Source organism: Dendrobium catenatum, unplaced genomic scaffold (genome assembly GCF_001605985.2).
Source record: "Dendrobium catenatum unplaced genomic scaffold, ASM160598v2 fragScaff_scaffold_264, whole genome shotgun sequence".
NCBI lineage: Eukaryota > Viridiplantae > Streptophyta > Magnoliopsida > Asparagales > Orchidaceae > Dendrobium > Dendrobium catenatum.
In genome coordinates this window covers 994,244-1,006,433 of record NW_021318726.1, presented here as the reverse complement: position 1 = coordinate 1,006,433, position 12,190 = coordinate 994,244, and the positions used below count along the sequence as shown (strand labels likewise).

Genomic DNA, 12,190 nt, shown 5'->3' with positions numbered 1-12,190 from the left:
TGAACAAGACTTTGAAAATTTTCTTGACATGGTTTGATTAACTACTTTCTAGATGAATGCTTAAGCCAAATCATCCCATGTGATCCAAAATTGTATAGTATGATTAGTTTTAAAAAATTTACAAATTTTTACACTGCACCAGTGTGTGTGTGTGTACGGTTATCCAATTACAATCACACTCTCTCAGACTCAAGAAAAGTATTAAAAATATAAACTTCAAAAACATTAAACTCTAATCTAATCTGACTTAAAGTCTTTAACTGTTTAGAGTATAATTTCTTTGAAACGTTAGTACACACACACAACGAAAGTAAAATTTCCAATATATGTTAAGATAATAAGTAATCAAAATAATAATATTTTTTAATCATAAAAAATACACATGATATGAAAATATAGTTATAAAAACTAAGTTGCAACATCACTCTCAAGAGAAATTTCAAGCCAAAATAAACCGCCGGTAAAAAATCGCCGGTACATGTTTCCTACGCGATTTTTTCCGGCGGTTGAAATACCGCCGCAAAGCCGCCGGTAATCCATAAAACTGCCGGTTAATTTATAGTAACCGCCGGATTTTTGCGTTTTTCCTGTAGTGGTTGCCCACATTTGTCCTTGATTTGGGAACCCTTGCCTATTTAACACTGCACCCGGGCGCCGGTGCAGCGGCCCTTGCACACTTGTCACTGTATTCAGGTCATACAGCGCGTCGCTTCCAGGAGACGCCCTAGCCTTAACATAATTTCTTAAAGGATTCATGCCATTAAAATTGTGATAGCAAATAAATGAAACTATTTCATCTAAAATTAATTATTTTAGTTTTTCTAACTCCTTACATATCTCTATAGTACTCCACTTTCAGTCTTTAAATAAGAGCCGACACAGATAATAGATATCTCAAGTGATTACTATGCCGTAGACGGAGCAACGGCGACGAGGCCTGAAGCAGCCGGACCGGTTGCGACGCCGGATCTGAGCTCCACTATGGACCGCCGAGTGTTCAACCGTCTGGCCTCGCACAAGTCCGGAAGGTAGACACCTGCAGGAAGAGAATAAAGGTTCAACTGAGATCGAGATATATATTATAACTGATCATCATAAGATATATATACAATAATAGCATTTCGAAGTTTGATTTTACCTTCTGCTGCCGCAAGGTTTGAGTAGAGATCAACAATATTTGGGCAACTCTGATAACACGCTGATGAGCAAAGCTTAGCAGTGAAGCGCGGCTGAAGAAAGTCGTCTGATGATATGCCGACCGCACTCCGATCAACACCACAAGCCTTTACACAGTCATCCGTTTCAATCCAATCTGAAATTCTTTCTACTTTCACATCTGCCATCGTGCATTGATATTCATGTTCCATATTGGGGAAACTCATCTCCAGAAGACAACGTTTGCCTGTTGATGAGATGGAGAAAGCACATAGATCCAACGGCAGATCCTCACAGATCACGCTGCCTGCATTATAATTAATTAATTTATCATATATCTTAGATTTATATATGCTGACGATCGAGCATATTATATATATAATGTGTAAATAATTAACAAACCAAAGGAAGAAGGGAGGAGAAGGGAGATGGAGATCAGAAGAGCCATGGACGGGACGATCAAGTGAGACTCCATTGAGCTCTTCTTTTTTTTCTTCTTCTTCTCGTTTTCGTCATCTTTTATAAGAAGGGAGGGCTAGGGTTATAGAATTAGCCGGTAAGGCTATGAGATAGATACGGTCTCCCCCAGGAAATAGCTAACTCTTGACGCCATCTTGCACTTTGCGAGCGTCTACATATTAAATTATGCTTATAATTTTGATAGTCAACCACCCAAAATTTCTATATCAATATATTTTTTAAAATAATAGTCAACCACCCCAAAATTTCTATATCAATATATATTTTTAAAATATTTATTATCAAGTTAAACTCGATATTCTATGAATATGCGACTTGCGATCATATGAAATTGTTATTTAATTAAGTTTTGTACGTAATGAAAGTACGTAACATGACAATAACTTATGATAACCTTGCAAATAATAGAATGAGAAAGAACTAAATTCGAAAAATTAGTGTTAATAAAGGTACCTGCAATGAAAAAGGATTAAATTGAAAAAGAAAATGTCGTGACATAGCGGATGAAGTTGATATAAATATATGTAGTTTTTTGCTTCAAATGAATATATATAAGATCTAGTATTACACTCAATATAAATAAATAAATAAATAATATAACTCATAAAATTAAATTTTAAAAAAGTTGTGACATAGCTGATGATGATATGGTGACTTCGGTATATATATGCGGGAGACTTGAGGCCATCCTGATTAATGAGGGTTAATGGCCAAGTCATGATATCCGTGTTTGAGCATTTGGACAAGTCCAATATCATTAATATATCACATATTTTGTAATACTTTATTTCAGCTAAATTAGATTGAAAATTAGTAAATAAATATTTGTCCTATAGATCACTACTAAAAAACGGGTTTTCACAGCACAAATTTAGGCTTTTCCCGACGTTTTACTCGCCAATAATATTTTTGCAGCCGTATTATAATTAACCACTGGATGTCTGCCAATGATTACAATGCGCTGCAACGACATTCAACAGCGGTTTCAGGACCGGCGGGGTAGAAATGATGAATGTTGAATTTAGCAGTGATTATAACCACTATAACAAAGCAAAACTGCAACGGTTATAACCGCCACTATGATATAAAAAAATAATTTTTAGAAATGTGGTGGTTATAACCGCCACGATAATAATAATAATAATAATAATCGATCTTCAGAAATGTGGCGGTTAAAAGTTTGGGATAAATTACTCACTTGATTTTTTTTCCTTTATATATATATATGACAGGTCTACTTGAAATTGTATTTAATCATTTACATCTTCATTATACATGTTCCTAGAGCTTATCTACTCATTTAGGAGGAGGCATTCATATCATTCTAAACTATGAAATCCAAAGCATATTTTATGCATAAAAAAACTTTAAATGTTTACAACTCATACCACCGAATCGATATTTTTGTTCTAACAACATTGTAAACTTTTCCAAATCATATAAATAAATTCACAATAATGAGGTCATTTCGTTAATTATCATCTTTTTCGACCTAATGTGCAAGCATTTGGAAAAAAAAATCCAAGTTAGGGTTTATACCGAGCAGGGAGATCGAAGGAACTGGACACGAGCGGATAGCCGGACTTCAATCTTTGGCGCCGACGATGACTCCGATTGAAACAAGCCCGTGAGATCGAGAATGATCGAACAATCGAGCGCATGGGGAGAAGGGTCGCACGGAGAAGGTTTCGGGATCGAAAGAGAAGAAGAAGGTCGTGGACTGCGAGCTGTGAGAGTCCAACGAGTATAAGAGGGGAGGGTGTGGCAATAGCAGCGCTTAAACCGCTGGTTTTTTAACCGGTTTAAACCGCTGCTAGTATTCTTTAGTAGAACCGGTTTAAACTGGTGCTAATACCCACTTTTGACAGCGGGTTTCAAACCGCCCATGACAAGTGTTGCGAAAAATCCCATTTTTTAGTAGTGAGAAAATAAACCCTAAATCAAATAACCTATAATAAGAGCTCATGCTTAGGATGTGGACCAAAATCAACACAGAAAATCTAGCCGGTATAACCGTATAAATAATTTCAGAAATCTCAAATCTAACATTCAGTTTTTTTTATTTTAACTGGTTAATTTTGTTAAAATAAATTGCATTAATGTAAAAAATATGTTTAATAAATTACTGTTTTGTAAGTGAATGTTTTTCTTACATAATTCATGATTAAATAAATTGAGTAATATAACTGATATGTCATCAAAAAATTATCTGGATCGGACACGAATCTCGAGGCAAAAATCAAGTTGGAAACTTTAAAAATTAAATTTGGGATCATCTGAACTCCAATTTCAATAAACTTATAGTCGATATGAGCGTCTCAGAAATATGAACCCAACGACACCAAATTCAACTCGATCCGAGCCCAAATGGGTCCAAATCAAAGACCCGAAGCACTGTTAGAAGGTTCAAACCACAATTTGGATTACGAAACGGTTTCCAAACATGACATGCTTATAGTTGAATTGAGCAGCTCGATGAGACGAATCGAACGAGCCCAAGATCACCGAATTCCGATATCATTAAGACCTTCAAATGTCTGACAAACGGTCCACGATCAAGGGATTCAATATCAACCATCCATCTGAACCACTCCACATTTGCCCTTGATCCTCCTCCTATTTACGGGTCATGTCATCCTAAAAAAAACTATAAATAACCCCTCATTTCTCTTGAGAGGGGACCAAAGGAAGAAGAGGAAGAAGAGAGGAGAAGAGAAGAAGAGGAGGGAAGAAGTTCCTCCTCGACCACCGTCAGACTTTAAAGTGACGCCAGAGTTCTGCCCAACTTTCTAGTGTCGTCGGAATTCTGCCCAAGTGACGCTGGAGTTCTGTTCGATCTCCAAGTGACTCTAGAGTTTTCGCCTGAATACCATCTAACGCTGGAGTTCTCCCCGGCCGCCAACTAATGTCGGACTTCTATCCGACGTCGAACATCACTACAGGAAAAACGCCAAAATCTGGCGGTTTTTTCCGGCGGTTTTATGGATTACCGACGGCTTTGCGGCGGTATTCCCGCCGCCGGAAAAAATCGCGTAGGAAACATGTACCGGCGGTTTTGTACCTGCGGTTTATGTTGGCGGCGGTTTTCCGACGGCTCATACCGCCAGTGACAACCGGATTTGGACCCGGTGGTTTTCCGGCCGTTACGCCGCCGGTTATCTGACCGACGGCTGACCGGCGGTCATATTACCGACGGTCTTCCGGCGGTTAAAGCGGGCGTCGTTTGTTTCTTAAACCGCCAGCAAGCGCCGGTAGACCGCCGGTTCATTTACCGGCGGTATCTGGCGGTTACAGCCGTCGGTATTACCGACGGTGTACACCACCGGACGTCCACCGTAACACAGCTGGTGGCCGTTGATAACCGCCGGTTTATTACCGGCGGTGTAATGCCATTGCCGGCGGCTTGGCATTGGTCGTCCGGTATCGTAGTTTCCGCTCGTCGCCAGATTTCTACCAGACATCAGACTTATGCCCATTGTCGAATTTTCGCGTCGGACATATATGCGATGTTGGATTTATGCCTATTGCTGGACTTCTACCCGATGCCATCATTCTGACCTCCGCCGTCAGACAACAGTCTTTATGGCCTCCGTCGCCCACCAATTACAGTCCTTCTGACTTACGTAGAGCACCGACTACAGTCCTTCCGACCTTCGTCGCTAGACAACGGTCTTTATGACCTCCGTCCCCTGCCGACTACTGTTCTTCCAACTTACGTCACCCACCGACTACAATTCTTCTGTCCTCCGTCACCAGACTATGGTCCTTCTGACCAAACGAACAAAACAACAATGATTTTTTGTATTCCTACTAAGTAATGCACTCCATATGATGTACATCGAGCCAAAGCCTTCCCCCCAAAGGAAGGGCCTAATTTGTAATCGAATGCAAATAATAGTGGATTCATTCAAACTGGGCTAGGCCCCGTGGGTTTTCTCCCTTTTTTCAGAAGTATTTAATGTAAAAATCTTAGTGTTTCTATTGAATGACGTACACTCTCTTTTTATTTGTATGTGTGCTGGATATTCGAACAACACTAATACATTAAATTTTATATTTCTCTATCGCCATGAATACTCTAGGATGCAACAACAACATTTTTTAAATATGAGATTATAATAACAGTACTATTATTATAATACATAAAAATATAATATTATGCACTATTGAACGCCCTAGTCTTGAAATTTTAATTTCAAAATAAATTTGCTTAGGCAAGAAAATTAGTTTGAATGAAAATATTATGATTCAAATTAATCAGTTTCTGAACTTAATTTGAAATAAGTTAAATGTCCATTTTAAAGTAAATTCAATATCAAAATCTGATTCTGATCTGTTTTTTTTTTTTTTTTTTTTTTTTTTTTTTTTCACAGAAGGGTCCTTTTGGGCTGTTGCATTTTTTTATAAAATAGTTGCAAATAGTTAAAATAAAATTTTAATGACATGTTATGATACTATACATATTTTTATCTTTTGAAAATTTTGGACAATAATTTCCTTACAACACCATATATATATTCTAAGTTCTAACGATTATAACGGCGAAATAACACTCCCATAGTCCCATATATATAATAGGTTTAAGTATGTACTATATATGACGTGCAAATGAGGAAAAAAAATACCTAATATTAAACTTGAATCTTTTATATAAATATAAAATTATGCAGATAAATCGAGTAATATATAATGAAATCACTTGTAAGATTAATAGCTTGAAAAAACTTTTCCATATGCAGACGGCAAAAAAATAATATTTTTCGTTACTTAAGTGGATTCAAGCAACTCTGTTATTAGATTCTAAAAATTACAATATTTCTCGATATAGCTCTAAAAATTACAATCAGATTTTTATTTGATTTAATTTGAGTTATGAATGTTTTTAATTCACTAAAGAAAATACTTTATTCTTAGATCTTGCGGTCAATCGAAACTGTATAGATCGATTTTAAGGGTCTAAATTTTGAATGAATGATGTAAACGTAAGAACTGGAAATATTTTAAGATGAACTTTGATCTTCATTGTCACTAGCTAGCTAGGAGGCACACAGTAAGTTGGCGGTGGCAACAATCGATCTGTTGTGACTAGATTAATGCTAATCCATCTGAGTTATCAACAGATTAAAGAATCAAAAGATGAAGTGATAGGAAGTAGCCCAAGTAAATTGATAGACAATATCGGGTGAATTTTAACTTGTTAACATTAGAGAGGGAAAACGAATATCTAATTGGATAAATATCATAGATATTATATAAGGGTTTGAGTGGGTTACTTGTTAATTGGAGAGGAAATTATATATCAACCCTTCAAGACTCCAATGCATATAAATTGAGAAAGGCACGAAGCAAAAAATAGATGAAAAAGCACATTGAGTGATTAATTCTTGATATATCATTAAAAAATTATCTTCATCGGGCATGAATCTCGAGACAAAATCAAGTTGGAAACTTCAAAATTAACTCGGAGGCCATCTCAACTCCGATTTTAGAAAACTAATAGTCGAACTGAGCGTCTCAAAAATACTAACCCAACGACACCTAATTTGACTCAATCCGAGCCCAAATGGGTCCAAATCAAGGACCCAAAGCACTGTTGGAAGGTTCAAACCATAATTTGGATTAACAAACGGTTTCTAAACGTGACATGCTTATAGTCAAATCAAGCGACTTGATGAGATGAATCCAACGAGCCAAAGATCACGAATTTCGATATCATTAAGACATTCAAATGCCCGATAAAATGATATATGATCAAAGGATTCAACATCGGTCGTCCATTCAAACCACTCACAATTTACCCTTGATCTTCATGTTATTCACTGGCCATGCCACTCTAAAATAACTATGAATAGATATCTCATTTCTCATAGAAGAGGACCCCAAAGGGCGGGAAGGAGGTCCAAGGAATAAGAGAAGAGAAGGAAGCAATGAGGAGAAGGAAGAGACTCCTTCTCGACCACCGCCAGACTTTCACCCGACAGCCAACAGACGCCGGACTTCTGCCCGATCACCAACTAACTCCGGAATTCAGCAAGGAATCAAGAATAGAAGGAAGAAAAAAAAAAAAAAAAAAAGAGAAGAAAGAGAGCTCTCTTGTCACCAGACTCTTCCTCGACCACCGCAGGATTTCCACCCGGCAGCCTACCAACGCCGAAGTTCTGCCCCGAATGCCATCTGACTCTAGAGTTATGCTCGATCGCCGACTGACATCGAATTTCAACCTGTTGTAATTAGACCTTCACTCGTCATCGGATTCCAACTCGACATCGGACTTGTACCTGACGCCGGACCTTCGCTCGTCATAGGATTTCTTCCCGACGCCAGATTTCTGCCCGCCTTCGAACTTTCGTTGGGCTTCTAACCGACGCCAGACTTCTGCCCATCACCAGAAATTCGTTGGACTTCTATCCGATGATGGACTTCTGTCCCGCTAGACTCTTACCTGATGTCATCCTTCCGACCTTCGTCGCCAGGCAACGATTTTTATGACCTCCCTCACCCACCGACTACGGTCCTTCCAACCTATACGTCGCTCATAGACTACAATCCTTCCTACCTCCACCGCCCACCGACTATAGTTCTTCCAACCAAGCAAAAAACATCAACAGTGATTCTTTGTATTCCCACAATGTAATGTACTTCATATGATATACATCAATCCAAGGCCTTTCCCCCAATATTTTCACGTAAAAATCTTGGTGTCTCTTGTGAATACTACACCCCCTGTCTTTATCTATAGGCATGCTGGATCTCCATACAAAGCTAAGACGTTAAACTTTATATTTCTCTACCGCCACGAATATTCTAGGACGCAACAGTTCTATCCAAGAGCATATCATTATCACTGATGCCATAAGATGCCTACTTGAATATTGTTGTGCAATCTATCAAATGCACTCCATCTTTAAATATTGAATAGAGAATTGAACAATAGCTAAATAAGTTAAATTTTCAAATAAGATACACTCAAATTAAAAAATGACAATGACAAGTTATTTACTCATCTTATATTGATTCATTATTAATGATGACACATATATATTCTATAGTGCCCAACTGAACATGAGACTCAAGATAAACACCGTCATTGTTGGGACTATCAACGATCATTGGTCATTTAAATTTTAAATGCATGAGACCGTCTTCCACAGAATGCTAAATATATGAACATGAAAATTTGCTCTCACCCAAACTGCAAAATATATAAGAATTTAAGGTTCATATAAGGTGAATATTGTGGAAGAATTATTTTTAGGGCACTTAATGAGAAGGTAGAGTAAAATGATAATATACATAAATTCAACTAATTTGATATCCTGAACTATGCCTACTATATAGTAAAACAAAAGAAAATTATCACCAAATATGATGAATATAATACAATAATGTTTCTTTTTTAATACAAAGGTTTTAAAGATGTTACACATATATTAGCTTATGAACATAGATCCCCACAAGAAACCTAACTACCACTATTTTATAGTAGTGCTTCGTATCAAAATTTAAATTAAACATTCATTGATTATTGGATTAGATCCAATGCAAACGATATTCATCATCAACAAATGATATAAATTAATGTCATTTTAACATTTGCTAGGTTCATATTGTGATTGTAATTCATTCATTAGTTGAATTTGAGACATCTGATTATCTTAATATTTTTTAAGGTTAGCATGAATGATTCACTCGACAAATTTTATAAAGGTGAATGTTATCCCGAGCAATTTTGTATTTATAAGATAATTCTTTTGAGTGCCCCCTAAAACTTTTCCAATAGTTTATTTTGGAGATTTTTGAGTATTATAGTTATTATGGTTGGCGATGATTTTGAGTATTAAGATGAAAGAGGAGAGTGAGAAATGAGGCTTTGTGTCTAGCTAGATGGATAATATTTATTATAATATGCTACAATTTTGCAATTGCATTAATTCAATTTGCAAGTTAGCTCGTGCACTTTAATAACGCACACATACTTATAGATGACAATTGATCAATCTTAAAAAAAGAATTATTTTGTAATGAAAAATCTACCACAAATGTTTAAACCAAAACCTACTAATAAGATTGCAATATACAAGGCCTTTGTTACAATTTTATTTGTCAAACAATATTTCTTAATTATACCGTGTCAATAAATCATAGTTGTTGTAATTATGTTAAAAAGTTATAATGGGTAAAATATCATGCATCACATATTTTCATTACAAATTAAAATAAGCGTATAGTGATAACCATGGATATCCTTATATAAGAACTTGATAAAGCATACGAGAATATTTGATTTGGTGTCACATTAGAAAGGTGTCAAGTATATTGTCATAGAAAAATTAAATGATTGATCCTCACTTATAAACATATGCTTTAGATTTAAGATTGAGTTTAAAAACTAGTGCAATTGGCCTAAATTTGGCCATCTTTACAACAATAAAAATAACGCTGCTAACAACATCAAAAGTACTTAAAAGAAACCTATCCATAAAATTCTCTTTTCATTAATTATCTAAAATGCATATATAATTACAGTGTATGGCTACAAATAAAGCTACAAAATAGAGCAATAAAAATTAGCCATGATTGTACACAATCAAAAGGAAAAAAATATCTCTACAGTCTCATATTAGATTTTGAAACTGCTACACATCAAACTCTTTCCCCCTATAAGATCATGAAAATAGAAGGGTGAAATCACCGTGAGCTAACACAACTTAGCAGACATATTTTTTTTCAATTTAAATTTTCAAATAATTCTAATATTAAAGTATTTTAACTTTACTAAAACATAATACATCACACTGCTGAGGATAATTGTAATTACAATTCTCAGAAATTTAAATAAAATGCTTGAAAATAAATAAACAAATTTGTACTCATATCAGTCTTATTTTAAAAGAATTATGATCCCTTATGCCTCCCACATTGTCTCAGATAGAATTATAATATTCTAATGCCTTATTCCTCCAAACATAAAAAATTTAAGATTCTGATAACAAAATGTGCATATAGCAAAAGAATGTGCCAGCGACACCAGAATATACCCTTGAGTATTAGAATGTGTATTTAACACAAGAACATAACTTCCTCCATCCACTTTCAAAACTCCTCAAAATCACACCATTCAATAAAATAAGCATATAATTCATTGCAACACAATAATTAAAATAAAAATGAACTCATTTCAATATTTCACAAAGTACTATAACTACAAACAATAGAATATACTACCGAGCCAAACTTTATTATTTTAGAAAAAAAATCAAATTATTATAGGTTGTGCAAAATACTATTTTAAGATTTTAATTGTACTACAACATTATTTTCGGGTTCCAAATTAACTTTCAGACAAATAAAAAGATGCACATTTTAAAATACCCAGTGTAAAATTTCCCCAAAAAAATCTAAATATTATGATTGATGACTTTACAACATACACAAAGTTACAATGTGAAAGTTTCACCAATGTAAATTTACCCTCAATTTTGGATAATAGAAATGTGCATTTAATTAGAAAATTAGGAAAATCTAAGTATTTTTGAAAAGTGAGATAGAAAAAATTATAACGTACCTCAATCCAAACAATTCTTAGAACTGACTCAACAATAGAAAATGACCCGAAACGACGATTCAAATCAAACTTTCTCTCTCTAGGATCTCTCCTTGTCCCTCTATAAGCCGACTACCTCAAATGAAATGAATTGAATGAATAGTAGTTGGGGATATTTTAAAATAATCAAATTTGTTTTGACGTTGCGACACCAAGTGACGCTGACCACAACACTCTCATAAAACCCATTGTATTGTTGCACCGTCCACGTACTAGTGCTTCAAATTAAATGAAGATTTTCCCGAGAATCTCGTCGTGGTGTTGCCAAACCCAGCACCGCGGAGCCTGAGGGGGAAAAATAAGTTTCACAAACATGTAAAGAGACTTCTCATGAGACCCACTCTAGAACGAACTTTTATTCGGTCCAGTGAACGTACGCTCCTCTACGTTCGGCCACCAATGTTTTAGCGCCACGTAGCATGAAGAAAAGACGCCGACCCGACATGCTGTTTTTTGGGTTCTCGCACGTGCGTTTTTTTAAATCCTTGACGAGCCGAACAACATCCCATCACCTTTTGGATATATTTCAAATACCTAGTAATACCGAGAAAATACCGAGTTGTACCTAGTTTTTTCTAGCAATACCGAGCAAATCCCTAGCAATACCGAGCAAATCCTGAGTTGTACCGAGTTGTACTGAGTTTTTTCTAGCAATACCGAGCAAATACCTAGCAAAACCGAACAAATCTCTAGCAATACCGAGCAAATCCTGAGCAAATACCAAGTTGTACCGAGTTGTAGAAAAACTAGGTACAACTCGATATTTGCATGGTATTTGTCTTCACATAGCGGTATTTCTCATTTTTGCAAAGCAATACCTAGCAAATACCGAGCAAATACCGAGCAATACCGAGAAAATCGCGAACAAAGCATTCCCGGGTTCCGCTACGGGTCAAGTCGTCGGCCGCGAGGTAAAGAGTAAGAGCATGTGGAGACATGTTATTGGCGGCC

General features: G+C 36.0%; 1 protein-coding gene across 1 annotated transcript; it reads right to left on the bottom strand.

The window, feature by feature from the left end:
* Window positions 1-752: 752 nt before the first annotated feature.
* Window positions 753-1,670, bottom strand: LOC110115624. Its single transcript, XM_020848908.2, has 3 exons — window positions 1,558-1,670; window positions 1,139-1,462; window positions 753-1,036 (listed from the first exon to the last, which is right to left on the bottom strand). The coding sequence occupies exons 1-3, from the start codon at window positions 1,628-1,630 to the stop codon at window positions 906-908; spliced, it is 528 nt and encodes a 175-aa protein (XP_020704567.1). The 5' UTR covers window positions 1,631-1,670; the 3' UTR covers window positions 753-905.
* Between the last annotated feature and the right edge of the window lie 10,520 nt (window positions 1,671-12,190).